This window comes from Heterocephalus glaber, unplaced genomic scaffold, assembly GCF_053883595.1.
Source record: "Heterocephalus glaber isolate CG9 unplaced genomic scaffold, H.glaber_assembly_v1.0 deba00000546, whole genome shotgun sequence".
Lineage (NCBI taxonomy): Eukaryota > Metazoa > Chordata > Mammalia > Rodentia > Bathyergidae > Heterocephalus > Heterocephalus glaber.
The window spans coordinates 136,045-154,910 of record NW_028258147.1 but is presented as its reverse complement, the minus strand read 5'-3'; the positions used below and the strand labels follow the sequence as shown (position 1 = coordinate 154,910).

At 47.5% G+C, this 18,866-nt stretch overlaps 1 protein-coding gene across 2 annotated transcripts; it reads right to left on the bottom strand.

Moving 5' to 3' along the window:
- Positions 1–3,508: 3,508 nt before the first annotated feature.
- On the bottom strand, positions 3,509–8,667 carry Inmt (indolethylamine N-methyltransferase). Of its 2 annotated transcripts, none has more exons than XM_004856283.4 (3): positions 8,466–8,667; positions 7,011–7,218; positions 3,509–5,995 (listed from the first exon to the last, which is right to left on the bottom strand). In XM_004856283.4, the coding sequence occupies exons 1-3, from the start codon at positions 8,617–8,619 to the stop codon at positions 5,566–5,568; spliced, it is 792 nt and encodes a 263-aa protein (XP_004856340.1). In that variant the 5' UTR covers positions 8,620–8,667; the 3' UTR covers positions 3,509–5,565. The 2 variants fall into 2 exon arrangements, with proteins under 2 accessions (XP_004856340.1, XP_021093283.1); XM_021237624.2 differs by having other exon boundaries at positions 3,509–5,992.
- Positions 8,668–18,866: the final 10,199 nt, after the last annotated feature.

Here is an 18,866-nt window from a genome sequence, read left to right as displayed (position 1 = left end):
AAGATGATATGATTCAGGACAGTACCTGGCAGGAAAGAATCACGCAAATGAATGTGAGCAATTGTCAATGTTCTGAGTGTCATTAGGGCATTTATTTTTGTAAACATTTGTTTTATTATTTTTATTGGTTCATTAGTTAATAAAAGATGGGCATGGGAAGACCAATAATAACAGGATGTCATGAACCAAGGTAATTATTAATTAATTCTGTGCCCCTAAAGTACAGAGGAAAGAGGGGAGAAGAAGAAGGGACACTGGAGGGACAATTAGGCAACATAGCACAGCATTCAGAGGACAGAGGTGTGTGTGTGTGTGTGTGTGTGTGTGTAATCATACACATCTCCACACAGTTGTGGCTCTGTTCACCTGTGTGTATATGGGCCCCTGTGTTTGTGTGTCTATCAGCAGGGGTTCATAGAGGCTCCCCTGCCAATTCTATCTGATTCCCTGCTGGTTCTGGCAGAAGAATGCATCAGATCTGTAATGGAGCTCAAACTAGGAAGACAAGGCCAGCTGCATGAGACCAGGTGCTTTGTGACAACGTGAGGAACAAGTGGTGTCTCCTCCAGGAAGCTCTACAGAGGATACTGGAGAATGGATCCCTCTCCACCCCCAAGCTCCTTGATGGCAGGGCAGAGTTGAGTATTTACTGGAACGGGGGTCAGTAGATTTCTAGAGAATAGAAGCATATACGCTTGCCCCAACTGTCTCCTGTCCAGGGCCAGGACAATGGGAACATGGAGCTCACCAGGAGGATCCTGTCCAGGCCAGTTGGGTTGGAAGGACATTGTGAAAACTTTTTTAATGACTTGATTCCAAGATTTTCCTAGCTGTCTGGCTACTACCCTGAGAGGTCAGAACAAGGGGTCCAGTCCAGGCCAGTGACCATGGCAACATGACAGAGAAGCTCATCCACATTCCCCACATCTCATCAGACACCTCCAGGCCCTGGCGGACTGCAGCAGGATGACATGAGATAGACTTTTACCCACCCAAAGCACCCTAGACCTCCTCATTGTGAACTTGAACTCTGCACAGGTAGTGCTATAGGTGGAAGGACAAGGCAGTCGGATGTGCCTCTAAGGAAAGGTAGAGAGGGATAAAACCCACCTTGATGAGCCAGGAGAAAGGTCCCTCATGGGGCAGATAGAAGGCACCCAGCACAAGAGGGCTGGGCAGCACCTCCCCCCTCAGGACCTTGGGTGGAGTATGTACAGCCGCCACAGACTGCCCCAGTTCTCTCACCCTGGTGTTCTGGAGGCAGCTGTCCCATGGGATGGGGGTAGTGCATACTGGAGCTGGAGGTAGAGAGACTAGGTACACAGCTCTGAGAACAGGCTCTCACCCAGCTCTCACAGTTCCCACCAGGGATCACCTGGGAGAGGCCTGGGGTATGCAGGTGAGTACAGAACAGCCCTTGTGTCCAGCTTAGTCCTATGGGACCGGCTAGGACATCCTCCATTGGACATGGACTCCATCTGCAGAGAAAGGTGCTGCCTCCTCCCTGGGGCACTCAGGCTGAGGAAGAAATCCATCAGGAGGCTGGTGACCTTGATACAGAGGGTCCTGGTTTCTTGTTCCTGTCAGGCCTATGGTTCTCCTAGTTCTGGCATGGGAATGGCATGGATGAGGCAATGGGCCCTAGAAAAGTAGGCTTGGGGAGAAGCAACAAAGCCAGGGCCAGTCATACTTAACACAAAAAGAACATGGCCCAGACTGGCAGCTAGCCAGCCAGTTTATATCTAGACATCATAGATGACTTTTCATTAGAAAGTGGGGTCTGATCAGAAGAGTCCAGCCACTAGGGGCATGATGTGGAAAGATGGATCTCCCTGGCAACTCTTCCCTTCTCAGTCTGCTTCCTGGCTGCCTTGATGTGAGCAGATTTCCTCTGCCAGGGCCCTTGGCCAGGCTGAGTCTGCCCTGGAGCCAGACAATCGAGGACTATAAATGTGAGCCAAAATAAACATGTCCTCCTTTAAGTTGTAAGTGTCAACCATTGTGTCCCAGCAATGTGAAAGTGACTAAGACAGATTGTGCTACCAGAGGAGTGGGGTTGTTGCTGTGCCACTACCTGACTATATGGTTCAGAACCTTTTAGAAATTATTCACTGGATGAGTTTGGAAAGGTTTGGAAATGCTGGGTACAGAAGCAGCCTTAGACTGGTGTAAGACAAATCTCACAGCTTTTAAAGAGATTTGTAGAGAAATATGAGCAAAAAGATCATTTTAAAAGTTTTCAGTTGCACCACAAATGAAACAATGTGTAAAGCTTGAGCAGAGGAGAGCTTGGTTATTGAAAAGGTTAGTCTTAAAAGACTCCAAGTACTTCTCCTCAGAACAATAGGAAGGATGACTTGAGAGCATATGAGGAATCACTAAGACCTCACGCTTAAAGACTAAGAACCACAAAAGTAGGACTTTGTTTTGAGAACGCTGCCCCAGGGCACCCTACCCAAGAAGGCCAAGAGAGCCATCTAAGGATTTGGTTCTTTAGGATTCAGTTCACAGTGCTCAGCCATCCAGGCACTAAGAGCCTTGTGGGGCCATAAACCAAGGGGACCTGGCTACTACTGGAGCTGGCACCAGGTCTTGGTGTCATCCACATGGTGCTGGGTTTACAGACTTGCAGAATGCAAGCGTTACAGGGTCATGAAGGCTTCCACCCAGATTTCAGAAGAAGGTCTGGGAGGTAAGAGTGTGTGTCCTGAGAGCCCAGTGTGTGAAATTGTGAGAGTGAAGCCAAACATGTTGAGAGACACCAGTTGGAGATGCCAGGAACATGAGAGATCAGCTGAGGAAAGCAGCAGGCCGTGAGTAAAGCCACTGCAAGAGAGAGGCCACTGGGGCTTCAACAGGAAGTGCCATAGGGCCTCTGCAGGTGGTGTCATAGGGGCAGGGCCACGCAAGCCATTTGGAGTTCAAATGTCCCCACACTTCACCCCAGATGTTGGATAGTATAGAGGGCATACTTCCTTTCCTAACCTACAGTGCAGCTGGCGGGGCAGAAGAAGTGGCACAAGAGGTAGCACATGACAAAACTAAAGTCTGCAAGGTTTCTGGACTAACTGCGGCTTTCCTCTTAAGGACAAAGATCAAGAATTAAGTCTCTTTCCTCCATTTTACCACCTTAAATGTATGCATACTGCCTGGAGCTAGAACAGCCATTTTGTGACTATGAGGAAAAACTATGTTAATCACAGAGATGCTAGCTCTGTTGTCATTGAGTTACTAAATCACTACTTGACTATTATAAGAGAAGTTAATGGGGGAAAAAAACCAATGAAAGCATTAGAGATAAATCGTGTATTACATTCCGATGGCAGGAAACATCCTAGGAGGGTAGCAATTTAGTGAATTACTATACACAAGAGTCATGACACACAAATCTAAGTCCCCTACCTTGAAAATGAAAGCCACAATGGGACTATGTCCTTTTAAAGACTCTTGCACCCCCCACTCCCACCTCAACCCCATAGTTTCAACAGCATATTACAGATTCTGCTAGTACTTGGGGTGATCAATGTGCTTTATTAATGTGTGCAGAGAGTACAGGTTATCTTCATGTGGCCACAGGGCAGGCACACAGCACAGTCCCCATCCAGCCTGGCCACTTTAACATGCCAGCAGCTTCCACCAGCCCCTGGAGTCCTCCTCACAGCCTTCCACCCCCCTCTACTCTGCACATCAAGCTACCACAGGAGCCAGCACCCATGTTTGCTACTCTGTGTCTTTTGCCCATGCTTAGGTCAGCTCGTCCTCCACGGGAGGTCCCCACCCAGAAAGAAGGGCACACTTGTCCCTTCTTTTCCTTGACAGCCCCTCCCCGGGCATTGCCTGTCTGCAGCCTTGCAGAATCCAACCTGTATTGGAGAGAGAAACTTCATGTGTGCTCAGAATTCCATACCACAGCTCATTTCTGCACCTCTCTCCCCTGTTCCTGGACATGGGTTCTCAGGGTCACCATGTCTGCTGGTCCACTCTTTCTCTGCCTGTTGACCATTCTTCCATAAGTGTGCCTGGAGCCACCCTACCCCATGCCTCTCCAGACAAGTCCAGAGAGGTCTGCTGAGACCAGTTCTGAGCTGGGGTCTGTGTGATTCTGGGAGTGAAGCATGAGCAGGGAAGAAAGGAAGGCAGAGAGGGTGCTGGTTCAGGACCAAGCCTGTGCTAGGAGAGCTGCGGATGAGGGGACTCCCTGCCCTGCCAAGCCCTGGACATCTGGTACATGGGGTGGACCAGGAGTGGGGACACCTGGCTCCTCACTCCAACCCTGTATGTCTCTAGGTGAGTCCCCTGGCTTGCTTACTGGGCTATAAAAATGTGGAGAGGCCTTGGTAATTCTCAAAAGCTATTCCAGCTCTGACCCTTTGGAAAATTTGTGCCAATGTATCAATTTGTACAAAATCTTTTTCTTCTCCAAGCACTTTTGCATCTATGCCTGCCCCTAAAACTTTCCTGTAAGTTATTAGACCTTCTTCCTCCTACCCCACAGGTAGGGAACATGAGGTCCAGAGAAATGGCAGCACTGAGACTAGAACCCTAGCTCCATGACTCTTCTGAGGATGGCTGTGTCCAGCTCATCAGGGTGGATCCTACAGAGGTGAAGGTTGAGGGGGAAAGGGGAAGGTCTGGCAACAGGGAGTCAGGGGAGAGGACCAAGGAAGGGACTTCTTCCTCCAATTGTTCTGCCCAGGAGAAAGGGATACAGGGCACCTGTGGACAATTCATCACCCCAAGGGACACCTTTTGGCAATGTGTCCCAGCAGGAGACCCTTTCTGACTTGCACAAAGAGTCCTGTGTGCTAGGCACAGTCCTGAACCCTGGGCAGGACCTCTTTTACCTCTGGAGCTGGAAGTAGGGCTACAGAGGGTTTGCCAGATGACATACAGGACACCCGGGTAAATGTAAATTGCAGATGAGCAACAAAGAATATTAGAAGAAGTCTGTCCCACACAGTTTGGAGGACATACTTATCCTTAAAAAATGGTATTTCATTCATCTAAAATTCTATTAGCTCAACATCCTATATTTTTATTTGCTAGATCTCCCAGCCCTTATGTGGAGGCTGTGTTGTGTTTAGGCTGATGCAATCGGTTCATGAGAGCTGATGCTAAGATTTTTAGGAGTTTTATGAGCCAGAAGTTAAAATACTGGTAGCTTGAGGTCAACCACGGTGGGAGCATTTGCATCGCAGAAGTTGGCATCGCTGCAAAATCAGGGCTTTTGTCTATTAGACCTAGTTTTGAAACCCTCCCCAACATACTACTGTCAACAGGCCACTGCCCCTGTCTTTGCCATTCTGGGTAAAGATTGAGACTGTGTCTTGGGGGCTCTAGAGTTACACAGAGCCAGAGAGCTCAGGATATTAGAAGTGGAATATTCTACTCCTAGGATCCAAGGACAAGGTGTGTTAGAAACTTAGATATCTAGACAAGGATGTTAGAATCTCAGACCTGAGAGCGTAGAATGTGAGTGCTGAAAGCAGAGGCTGTTAGATGTGATCCATTTCCCACCTCTCTCATCACAGCTCAGGGCCTGGGACCCCTGGCTGACCCCTCAGCTCAGGGCCCGGGCCGCTTTCGGGCCACAATGAAGCAGATCCCCTTGTTGGGAGCTACACTGGCAGAGTAGGCCTGGGCACTGTGCAGGAGCTGCTTGATGTCAAAGCCGGCATCCTGGACAGCCTGCTCCACCTCCTCCTTCGTCATGGCCAGGCAGGAGAACTGATGCTTCCCCACCATGTAGGAGGAGATTTCGAGCGTGACGGTGGTCACCAGGTGGCCGCCTGGCTTGAGTAGAGAGGAAAGGTTGCACAGCGCGGCGCGGTAGGCAGCAAGGTTACAGCAGGCACACTCCATGGCCAGCAGGGTGACCACACAGTCAGCTGGTGGCAGCTCCACTGGGACCAGGGGGTTGCCCAAGTTGACATCACACTTGAGCACCCTTTTCACTGTGGCCCGGAGTTTCTCAGCCTTCTCCTGCCAACGGCTGCTGCAGAGAGAGCAAAAGTTTCAAAGGCCACATGTGGAAGCTGCCAGGAAGCCCCATCCATGTGACCAGCAGGTGGGAAACCTCTGCATCCCCACAGGATTGCTGTCCCTGAGTCCCTGAGTGACTTGAGAGCCAGCACTTCCTCGGTCTAGACCTCAGTTTCCCCAGTGCGAAAAGGTCAGGGACAGTGGACCACACACCTAGGAAGCTTCTCTCTAGTTCCTTGTGAGCCCTCTTCCCTTGATCCCCATGAGGGACAAAGAGCCCTAAGTGTGGTCAGGACATCAAAAACATCATTGGATGGATAGATGAATGAAAGAATTTGCCACTGATAATTTATGGATACAGTTATTTTAAAAATATAATATTGAGTGAAGAACAGCAAATCCTAGAAGATAACAGAGCAAGTTACCCTGGTAGAAAGTTCAAAGGTACCATTTAGACATACATAGACAAGTAATTCAAATTATTTTCAGAAAGCAAGGGAATGAGAAATGTATAATTCACATTAGTGATTTCCTGGGTAGGGGAGGAAGGGAGCAAGGGACACAAGAGAAACAAAAGTAAGTTCCAGTCTCTTGTGTCTGGGTGTCAGGTTGGATGCTGGGCACATGCGTCATATTGTCACAACAGGTAGAGATGATAAGGAGGAAGCAAGGCAAGGAAGAAGGGAGTGAGGGAGGAAGGAAGGAAGGAAGGACAGGAGAGGGAGGGAGGGAAGGAGGGAGGGAAGAAGAGAAGAAGGGAGAGGAGGAAAGTGAAGGAAAAAAAGGAGAGAGAGGGGAAGGATGGGCCCAATCACTAGTCTTCAGTGGCCATACCTGACTATACCACATCTCAGCATCACGCTGACTCCAACAAGGGGAGCTCATCTACTGTGTCCCCACCCCAAAACATTTGGTGCATCCTTGAGGATCCAGCTGTCTGGGAAATGTCAGGGACAGCTGAGAGCCCAGAGAGCCCTTTGAGGAAGGAGGATCCAGCACAAAGGGATTTCCCAAGCCCTGTCCCATACCTGTTCCCTTCCAGCTCACAGGCGAATTTCAGCACTGGGGTCCAGTCAAAGGCCCCCACATCCTTCCTCAGCCACTTCTGCAGCTCCTCCCTGTTGCGGTCCGTGAAGTCAGAGAGGGTGATGTCGCTGAAGGCCTCACAGGCAGCCAGCACTTGGTAGATGGTAGGGCCTGAGCCCACGTCGATCAGCGTTTCCCCTCGGAGGCCCCCTGTGATAATGAGAGGTCCCTGAGGCTGGTGCAGGCAGGCAAGAGAGATGACACCCAAGACAGTCTGAGGGGTGAGAAGGACATGCACCCTGATTTTACCCAAGGAGACACAGCTACAAGCATGATGGCCGTCACTGCCTGGCAGCTTCCTGTAGGCCAAGCCCATGCTCAATATCCTATTGCATTAATTTCCTTTCACAACCCAGAGCTACCCTACAGAGTGACTATTCTTCTTATTTCTGTGTTATGGATTAGGAAACCCAGTCTGGGAAAGGTTAAACAATTTGCTCAATATCTTTCAGCCAACAGATAAGCACTCATCTCTCCTGGACAGGAGCAGGAGCCCTGGGCCCTGTTTGGGAGCAGATCCATGGTAGAGCATTCTGAGCACTGCCTGGGGTAGTGGCCTTTCAGTTCCAGGCTGACTGGGGCTGGGCCTCTCTTGGATGTTCTGCCTGAATGGACTCCAGCAGCAGGGTGGAGGAAGAGGACCTGGGAAGACCCCAGGGGTGAGCAGAGGATCTTCTGGATGCTGGAATGAAGCTTGGCTTCCAGCACTTCATCAGGAGCCTGGGCTCAGGGCCATTGCTGCTCTCTGATTCTGCCTCCCTTCCTGCCTGTCCACTAGGCTCGCAGCCTCTCAGCACTCTCTTGCCCCAGGCTGCTGTTCCCCAGCCTAGTGCCCTGAGTGAGGATGTGGCTGCCCAAGTCAGAGGTACATGAGCTAACCCTGGGTTCCTGAGAGGAGGTAATTATCATCAGTCCACTAGAGATGGTTCAGCCAAGGCCTCTGGTGCTGAGGACCAGGCTTGTGGTTTATGTCGGGGCTGACACCCCATCCAGAATTCTTGTACCCCGCTCCTCCAGGCCCTCGTCACCACCATATCCAAGATACACAATGCAGATAAGCTGTGATCCAAAACCCACTGCAATCCACTGCTTGCCCTTGGCTCTCTCAGGTGGCAGAACAAGGCTGCACTTGCTGATGACCAGAAAGCCATCCCCATTTAACCCCAGCATGCGGGGCTTATGGAGAGCAGTTTTGGAACTGTGTGATGTTTTCTCTTCCTCTGCACATCCTGACTCCTGGACTGCACACAACTCCAAAGTAACTAGGAGACAGACCTGACTTCCAGAACCCCAAAGCCCCTGGAGGGGACCTGGCTCACCCAGGACATCTTTTTTCTGTCCCTCATGCAGCATCCCGGAAGAGAGGCTTAGAGTGGGGAAAGGCAATCTCTGCTCACCTGGGCCAAAGGTCTTGTGGAGACACTGCAGATTAAACTTGATCATCTCAGTCTCGGGCGAGGGGCCATGCTCAAATCTATAGTAGGTGTCTAGGTAGTCCTTGGGTAAGAAGTACTTCTGGTACTTATCGGGACCAGTGAAGCTGCCCTCCATGGTGGCCCTGAGTTCACTCTCCCTTCGGCTTCCCTTATAAATGTTCCGAGCTCCAGACTCCACCTCCCGGAATTTGGCACCTCCCGGAATTTGGCTCCTCCCTTGCTCCTCCCTTGCCAGACTGACCTTGAGCGTCCAGTTCTGGCAGGAGCAGAAGGGATATGAATACCCTCATCCCACTACCACACTGGCACGTCTTATCTGAAACAACTCCTCCAAAGCCAGGGCCATGGTGGCGACTGCAGACACGATGACCCTGCTTGCACTAGGGACTGGCACATGCCCATCTCAGGTAACTGGTAGTGCATACCAGCATGTGACCTGGGGCAGCTGTCAGAGTTCCCCACCTGCATTCCTGCTCCTCTGGGGAGCAAAGTCACTCTGGGGTCTCTGGGGGACCAAAGTCACTCCCTGGGTCACAGGTGCCATGGGTCTGAATGTACAGGGAGGTCCCCACCATGCTCTGGTGGTCAGCAGAGCCCAGTGACTCTCCTCAGTCCAGTCGGTGGACATAGCTCCATGGCCCCAGTCATGCAGGAGATAGATCAGAGTTCAGATTCAGGGTTGAGGAAGGGACAGGGCAGGATAGCTGGCTCCACATCAATGGGGAGGTGACTGTGAGGGCAAATACCAACTTGCAGGGCCTGGGGGTGTAGTTCAGTGGTGAAGTGGCTTCCTACCATGTGCAAGGCCACGGGTTTAATTCCCAGGAGTGCCAAAAAAAAGAAAAGAAAAAAAAGAAACTTTCAGGCTCCATGAACAAGAACAAGCGTGTCCAATCATAAGTTATGAACTGTCAGAGGGGCCATGGCTTCTGGCCAGTGACTCAACATGTGACTTTGGCTAAGTTACCGCCTGGGTTAACCTTAGTGTTGGCCTCTTCAGAATGGGAGTGTTTTGTAAAACTTTCAAGGCAGAGAAAAGCTCAGCCTCCATTTTTGGCACTAAAAATAGCTCTGACTTGGCCACAAACCAGACAGAAATGGATCTGCCACACTGGTGTTCAGGCCCACTGCCCTAGTAGTGGGTGGGACAAGAATGTTTAACCTAGCTTTAAGTAAACAGATGGTTCTGACTCCCTAGAGCCCAGCAACCAGCAGCCTTCACAGGGGTGGGATCACCCAGCAGTCGCTTGCCTGATTTCCAAGAGGTGGGCCAGGGACCATGGCTTCCAAGCAGGCAGGAACCTACAATGTTCATGTTACAAACTTCAAGAAGTAGCTTTCCTTCTCCCTTCCTTCCTTCTTTCCTTCCTTCCTTCCTTCCTTCCTTCCCTCCCTCCTTCTCTTTCTCCTCTCTCTCTTTCTCTCTTTCCCTCTCCCTCTATCTCTATCTCTCCCTCTTTCTATCTTTCCTGTGTGGCAATGTCTTCCTATGTAGCACAGGATGGCCTCAAATACAACATTCTCCTGCCTCAACCCTCCTGAGTCCTGGGGTTACAGGTATGCACCCAGCATGGCACAAGGAGTATTTAATAAAGGGACAGAGATGGATACTGAGGGAAGTCACAAGGTACCTGTATCACTCAGGGCTCTCCAGAAAAGCAAAACCATAGGAAATGAACATAGAAAGATATTTGTTTTAAGAAATTGGCTCATGTGTTTATGGAGGCTGAAAGATCAAACCTGCAGGGTGGGCCTGCGGACTGGAGGCCCAGAGCAGAGTCAATGTTAAGTACAAAGGCTATCTGTGCAGAATTCCCTCCTGCACTGGGAAAGTCATTCTCTAGCTCTGTTCAGGCCTTCACCTGAGTGGATGAGGCCCACACACATTAGAGAAGGCACCTGCTTTACTCAAAGTCCACTAATTCAAATGGAATCTCTTCAAAAGCATCCTCATAGAAAGGTCCAGAACAATGAATGACCACACATCTGGACACTGTGGCCCAGCCAGGTTGACACATAAATGAACCTTCACAGTAAACCAGGGCTATGGGCAGGGAAACCATTATCTTACTAGGACCAAGATAGAGCTGCATAGGGAGGGCCTCAGGCAACAACCGACAGCAAAGGAGCTGAAGAATAAATACCCAGCCCTGCCTCTCCTCCCTCCCCTATCCTGCCCAATATAGCTGAAACTTGGAATGGAGCCCACTGAGATGGCCTCCTGGGGCTCGCAGCAGCTGGAGAAGGATGGAGAGAGGATGCCCAGAGGGCACAGTGAAGCATCTCTTTTGCATATGAAATTGAACTGTGCACATGATTATGCCATCCAGGAAGCACCCAGAGACCCTGCAGTGGGTGGAGGCATCTAGGGTTCTGTGCAGAGGTGGGGAGATCATCTGTCCAGGATGATGCACCCTGCTGCAGCTGGATGCCCTTGGAAGGACGGGGACACCCTCCCCAGTCAAGGCCTGCAGCACCTCCTGCTGCCAAGTTCCTCCCCTGGACTCCATCCTACCTTCCTACCTGGCTGCACCCTACCTTCCTTACCCACCCTCACCTCCCTTTTCCATCCCAGCCCACATCTGAGTTCGGCCTGGCCAGAGGTCCCTCACTGCACTAGGATAATCTACCCAAAGCAAGTCTCTTAAGCATATATTCTAAAAAGATAGTTGTCAGCTTCAGGAGCATTGATGCTTTGAACCAGATAATTCTTTGGTGGGATGGGGATACTGAAGTCTTCACTATAGGAGTTTTAGCAACCCTGGCATCTACCCACTAAGTGCCACTGGATCCCAGTTGGCACTTGGGGCAACCCAAAATATCTCCAGGCATTGCCATATGCCCCCTGAGTGGCAAAATTGCCATTAGTTGAGGACCACTGTCCTACTGTTTGCCTTCATCAAGTTGACACATTCCATTCATACCAGGATGGCTTCAGTCCATTTGAAGAGTTTGTGCATCATTTGAGCCATCTTTCTACAGTGTGATCCTTTAACATCTTAAAGAAATTTCTAGCCAAGGGAACTTCTGCCATAATTTTCAACAAATATAAAACTACCTATCAAGAAAATGAGGCATTTGAAAAGTCAACAAGATATGAAAAGAATCAGTGTTCTATTCTGGAAAAACAATCATCACAGCACACCATGCTCTGTGTGACCTCTGTTATCTGTCATCCTGTTGATTTTGTGGGATGAAGAAACCAGCCCAGAAGAGGGAAACTGAAAATCTAAACAACATAGAGTTTAAATATGAACTCTGGTGAGTTGCCAACTTCATCTCACACCAAAGCCCAACAAAGTCAACACAGATGCAATCACTGCTGCAGCGCTACAAAGTCTCTCAGAGGAGAGAAATTCCTAAGCTTAGATATAAAAATATGAAAGAGAAAAAGAACAGATTCATCTTATCCTATCGTAGTGTCATGGGGAAGTGACTTCCAATTTGTTAGAGGTCAGATGTGCCAAGTTCATGACTGGATAACTGAAGAGTGGATATAAGGACAAAGGAGTTTAAGAGCAGGAGAAGTTTGTTGAAAGAAAGCTCTAGAGAGACAGAAGGGGTACCCAAAGTGAGCTGCTGAAGCTCTTTTTCTGGGTGTTTTATGCACAAAAAAGATCACTTATCAGGCCACTCTGTGCCAACTGAGGCCAACCTAAGGGGTTAGCTTAGCTAATATCGAAGCTTAGCTAATATTGATCCTATAGGGAGGTGAGGCATGTAGCAAAGGTATGTGGTGGACACCACTTACTTCAGCTTATCTATAACTTCTAATGTAGAATGATCAAGGGGTTTCTAATGCCTTGTGCATCTGATGCCCTATCTAAGATCACTGGACCAAGTGGTGCTGATTGGCATCCAGTCTATCTCTAGGGAGGCCTGCAGGCCTGGTTTTCTTCTAATTCATCTCCAGCCACAGTTTTGATGTGTCTTTTGCACTGACTCCTTTGAAAGCCTGATCCCTCTCCGACTGCCTGTTAATTTCTATCTAACTTTGCTGTCTATAATATTCCCCCCTCTGAAGAAGTGTTGCTATCTGCCATTAGGGAAGATGGGTGAAGATTATTGTAGCTTCTACATGCTGGAGGGGGTTGATGTAGTAGGTGAGAGTAACTATGCTTTTAACCCTCCCTCTGTCAAACCTGTTCTCCTTCTCAAATAGTCCTAGCCTGAGCCGATCACTCACCACTCATACCTCCCCCACTTTATAACTCTGTTGATAGGAAAAAGTTTTAAAGCTTAATAGATTAGCTATCAAAGTAGTTGTGGAAGCAAACTAGGTAGTGTATCCCTTTAAAAACTTGCCTTAGCCCATTGCTTCTGCTGTTTAAAGTAAAGGTCATATAGCTTCTTTGATTTGTAGCTCCACTATAGATAACATCCTAACTGAAGAACAAAGTGAGAATCCTTGAACAAACTTGTGAGACAGGTGCCTTAACTGTCATGTGTTTAGGGCTGTCATCAGTGGCAGAAACCATCTGTGTCTAACCATTAAACAGGAATTGGAACTTTATTTACTTAACAAAGACCACTAGGGATGAGATAATGATGGACAAAAGTATAAAATGTTTATAGTGAGTCGGAGACCAAATATTTAAAAAGCTATCAGTAAAAGACATATTTTTGATATAAAAGGATTTTATATGCTTGTCTTGTTAGAAGGACAAGACCAAAAGGCCTAGGTACATGAAGAAGGTGTGTGGAAGTGATTTATGAAGGAAATATATATGTTTACTTGTTGGTTTCCAGTTTGTTATAAAAGGTTTACAGGAATAGAGGTTTCATTCCTTCTGATTTTAATTCTACAAGACATCTCTGTTAATTGACTTACAAAAAGTTTTAAATAGTCTTATTTATAATTATAAACCTAAAATTATAAAGAGATTATAATTCCTTTGGGCTAAATATATTTGAGTGCACCCTAGTTTTAGAAATTGTCTTATATCTTTGTTTTTTGTCCAATTGTACAGCTGTTGTGTTTATAGATAAAGGTTATTAAGTTCAAGGCATGCTCCCCTTGGTGAACAAAGGAGCGGCCGCATGGAAATATTTTCCAGTCTTTGTTCACTAGGGGGACCTCAACAGTTTTCGTCTTACAACAGACTGACCCAATAGTTTTCATAGCCTTATAAAAGACTTACAGGAATAAATATTATTTAAATATATTACTATACTGTTTATATCAATTGTCATCAAAGGGATAAATTCTAAATATGTTATTATGGTGTGCTTACACTGGTCATTTTCAAAGGACTAAATATCCTGTTAAAAACAACAATAACAAGGTTTTATTTTTTCTAGTGTACTAAATGTATTTGTACTTTCTGACTGTACAGGTTTTCTAATATTTGTTTATGATAATAAGCTCTTTTCGGTTCAGGTATTTGCCTTTCCATACACTCTAGCTATTTATGATAACCGATACATATATGGGTTATTTTCTTTAGATGGTATCCTATCAAAAGATTATTTATTTATTTGTTTGTTTTTTAAAGATAATAATTTAGGTAAAAACTTTTGGTGTTTTTAAAAAATGAGTACGTTTAACAATGGCTATTTTATATCAAGATGGACATTTAAATGTGTTAAAAAGGTAAAGTCATCATAATTGTCATGTTAAAATATTATTTGTGGCTCTTTTTCTGTTAATATTCTACAGGAATTCAACAACTAAAAAACAACCATGACTGATAACAGTAAGAGCTCTCTATATTTTAAATTCCAAAATGCTTGCTATTCCGGTAAAACTATAATAGTTAAGTTCATTATTCTTGTTACGATGCTAATGCTATTGACCTTCTTTTCTGGATGTTCAACAACTAAAATTTGGAGACCAGAACTAAAAGGTAACTGGGCTATGAGGACAGCCGATATGTCAACAACATTCCAGGACATGAGGGAACCTTCTCTACAGGGTCCTACATCTTTGGTAAGTCACTCAACCTCCTAAACTGGGAGAGTGCTGGACACCAGAGGACAATATACTGTGTGCCAAAGGAGGGTCACCAAGAAAAATATCTCCAATGCTTTCACTGAAAGCAACTTGGTCAAGCAAGGCCATGACCCATCCAGACGGCTGACACTGACAGAGGAGCAGAGAGGCACTATGCATGGTTCCAAAGTAATGGCCTGGGGAGACTTAACTGATGTTAATAGATAACAAGAGGTTCATATTGATTGACATAGGTCTCACTTTAACTTGGTCTTAAACACCCAGCAGAAAAAATAACCAAAAGAGGTATAAAACAATGACATAATAATAAAGCTAGGCTTCAGAAAAATTAAGACATAGCCCACCCATTAAAATCTTTTGCTTCACTCATGACACAGCCATTTCAAAAAGACAAAACTTTGGGTACTAAATAGAAGCAAAAATCATTAATTAGCTACAAGTGTGTACAGATTCTTTTCAAAAAAATTAAAAGAAGTTCTTTATGGATACCCAATCCTAGAAACCACTGGTCTCCAGATCTCTCCTTTTAGATAAGTGTTTTTCTGATTCTGTGATACCTAATTAACTATTGTGTCGGGATCAAAAAAACCCAAAAAACCCCAAAAAACCATTAAGTAAGAGTATTGGGAAAAAAATCACCTGCTTGTCCGCCACAGTCAGGATAAGTTCTATACCAAGCAGCTACAAGATTTATTCCTTTTAAAATAATGTACATCCTTGTTCTCTGTTTATGATGGCGCTTCTCATTGTGCTCATATTTCCTGGATACCTACCCCTGTCTAAAAAGATCAAGCCTTTTATGTTACACTTGATCGCCTCAAGTTGGCCAGGGTCCTTGTGGAGGTTATCAGTTCTCTTTATTTTTAAATATATCTAGGAGGCTTCCAAAAACTGAGAGATACAGGAAGCAAACTGTCCTGGCCTTGAATTTAAAGAAGAAGTCAGGTTCATAGTAACACTACACTCATCGGTAGGTTGGCGTCCAAAAGACATTTGCTCAGTTACATACACCTTTTATATTCCAAACAAAGGATTATAAAGATTATATAAATTGTGTTTATCACTTTCCCACTCATTCTCTAAGAGCAAGGACATGACACAGAGGCCCTTAGATCAGGAGATATGATCTCTTCCATAACAGTCTCTTACTTCTATAACAAATGGGGCCCTAAACATCCAGCTGTCTCTGTAAAACCTATGTAAATAATAAATAAAAAATTACATGTCAAATGAAAAAAATTAAAACTCAATGGGCCAGATAGATATGCCCCCCAAGGTACTAATCAATGGCGGGGTATGTTTGGTTCCTGGAGCTCATGGCTCACCTGGCTATTACTACTCTTGGGACCCCTCAGTATTATCTGTTTAATTCTATGTTTTGGACTGTGCCTGGTTTGCTGTTTTCAAAATTTCTTGCAGGAATGATTGAGGATATTCACCAGCCAGACAGTCACAGAGTTCATCATGGCAGGGTGCCAGCCAGTACGGCAAAAGGAAGAGGTCCCCACTTGCCACCGGCCTCATGAGATCCAGGTCTAGCCCTGATCTTTGCCCCTGGTCAGCAGGAAGCAGCTCCAGAAGAAGAGACCTTCGCCCAACTATCATACAACAAAAGCCTGGAATGATAGGTCTCCCACCACCTCAGCAGCTGTTATGTATTGTAGCTGCCCTCTTCCTATGGTGCCTTGCCCCCTCCCCTGTGTGACGTCATGCCAAGATGGTTGCTCCCACCAAAGAATAAACCCTTCTTCCCAGCATGCCCCTGTTCCCACCTAGAAAGTAACCTAATACTCACTCACCTTCTACAACCTAGTGACATCACTGGCTCCTCCATTCCCTAGTCACTACCTCACTCAACCCCACCTCAGCCCCTACAAACCCCACCCCAGTCTCTATAAAAGACTCTCCCTGCCCTGGCCATATTGCTTTTGTCTCTCCTTTGTTCAGAGACAGCCCGGCAGATCTATTCCCCTAATAAAGGCTTGCTGTGGCCTCTTCTGGTCTTGGTCTTTGGCCCTTTTACCTGACACCATCTTAATTGTATATAAATCTAAAACTCGTAATATATACAAACTGTACTATGAGTCTTTTTTTTTTGGTTTTTCTTTCTTTTGGTACCGGGGATTGAACTCAGGACCTTGTGCTTATGAGGCAGGCATGGTGCCACTGAGCTAAATCCCCAGCCCTTCAAGCTCTGTTATGTACACGTAGCCACTCCTCAAATGATTGTGAACTGCACAATAAAAATGAACAACAATGTAAACTGCAGGCCTAATTTCTAACACTGACTCTCCCACCCTCAGCCATGATAGAACCCTAAATGTATTCCTAAACCTCAACCAAATCCCAACAAAAACCGCAACCCAAACTGCACCTTGCCCCTTTGTCCTAAGCCACTTCCTCACCCTAAATGTAGCGGAACTTTGAGGATGCAACCTCACTTCCTTGGTATTAGAACCCAACGAAGCTGGGTGCACTTCTGAAGCTGTCTCTCGTCCTGACCCCTTGGAGGGAGACAGTGGAGAGGGGAGGTTGAGATATGGCCATTTTCCCACTTTCCAAAGTTCTAGCCACAGAAAGGACCACAATCCGAGCCTTTTCCGACCTTGGCTCGGCTCTGGCTGCAGATGCGTCCAGCTAATGTTCAGGAGGAACCCACATGTGAGAGAGGCAGCCCAGTGCCTGTCCTGGCCATCAGCGCCAGCTGTGGCCTCTCATGGGAGGTGCTTCCCCTAGCACTCAGGGTATGTAAGGGACCTGCTTGGACAGGGGCAGGCTGTGAGGTGTCAGAGCTCTGTCCCACCGCCCCACCCCCCCACAGCCCCCACTTCATGGCTGGAAGTACAGCAAACATTGTGGACTGCTAGGATATGGATTGTTTTGGACTACTTTGCTTGGAGCCCAGCCCTGAGCACTCAGGTGCACGGAGTTTTGTGCCTGCCTCGCTCAGAAAGGATCATCAGTGTGAAGTGGAAAACCATGTTAGCATTAGCCTAGTGGGACAAAGTCAGCCAAGGCTAGGACAGTCACAGAGGGCTTGGGGTGGGGTCAGCTTTCCTCTACACCGAGGCACGGAGGACCACACAAGACACGACACTGTCTCAGAGAGGCAGGGTGGAAGAAAAGCCCGGGCCTCTGACTCTGCTGCTCACTCATCTCTTCCCAGCACCACTTCTCCCATTTTGGAAACCTGGTCCGAATGGCACCATCTACTGGACATTCCCCAAATCAAGATCAAAAGGGCCGGCTTGCAAGTGAACTCACCTGGAGCAGACATGAAGCCTCCCTTGTGCCTTTCCCTTGCTCAGGTGGAATATCTAGAGCCCCACAAGGCCGAAACAGATGGTGAGGGCCACAGCATTCTGGAAGGTTTCATGGCTTGTGGTTGGGCATTGGAATCCCCCAAATGGCCAGGATGTCTTTTCTATGTTCTGCAGGGAACTGGCAAGTGACTAACACTGCTGAGCTTTCCTCCTCCTAGCTCCGGCTCCACGTCCAGAACACCATGGGCCTGCTCTGCAGCCAGAGCCAGCACCAGAGAAGGAGCCTCCTCTGGAGACAGGAGAGAAGCAGAAGCCAGCTCCACAGCACTCCTGCCTCTCTGCTGCCGCTGATGAGGACAGGTCCTTGCAGAAGGTGCTCTTAGCCTTCTCTCCCAAGCTGCTGGCGGAGCAGCTGAACTTGATGGATGTGGTGAGCAGCTGAGCTCTGTGGGGTGGGGTGGGGTGGGGTGAGGGCCAGCCTTCCTTCTTGCACTGATCTCCTCAGGCTTGACATTCCCAGTTTACCAGATCAAAGTTCCTTCTTCTACCAACTGTATCACCTATACTTGTCTCTCAGCCCCAAGCCACTCCTGTCCTTGGGTGGAGGTCGACAGTAGAGGCAGGGCATTCACATGCCCACTTCACACAGTGACTATGATGTCAATTGAGATTGGACAATTGGGAAAAAGGGTGGGGACTCAGACCAACTAGCAGAGGAGGGTGTGCACTGAGGTGCATGCAGGACCATGTGTCACCTTGTCATCATTCCAGGAGACCTGGCCAGCCTTATCACTTTGTAGGCATTTTAGATTCATGGGTTCTACAGCAGACACCCACACAGAGCCCCCAGTCATAGCTGTCCCAGGAAATGTGCCACTGACCTGGGCAAAGGAGCAGAGGGCAGGTGAGGTTGGAAAGAAGACAATACCTCAGAATGAGCAGGACTGAGATGTCTGCTCATGCTGGAGGTGTGGGAGGATGGGCATGGGGAAAATGCCACTGATTTTCACATCAGTGCTAGGTCCTAGGTCATAAGTTGGACATCACTAGTGGGCAGCAGAGGAAAACTGGCTATTTGCAGAAGTCTCTGTCCATATCTGCAGCTTCCTGATCTCCAGCTCAGGCCATGGCCACCTGCCTGTGGAT

Excerpts from the sequence above, each read along its gene's own strand:
- Inmt (XM_004856283.4), bottom strand. The coding sequence starts at position 8,619 with ATGGAGGGCAGCTTCACTGGTCCCGATAAGTACCAGAAGTACTTCTTA. Across the intron at positions 7,219-8,465 it reads CCACAAGACCTTTGGCCCAG|GGGGCCTCCGAGGGGAAACG; the intron begins GTGAGCAGAGAT and ends TCATTATCACAG. Across the intron at positions 5,996-7,010 it reads TGTGAGCTGGAAGGGAACAG|CAGCCGTTGGCAGGAGAAGG; the intron begins GTATGGGACAGG and ends CTCTCTCTGCAG.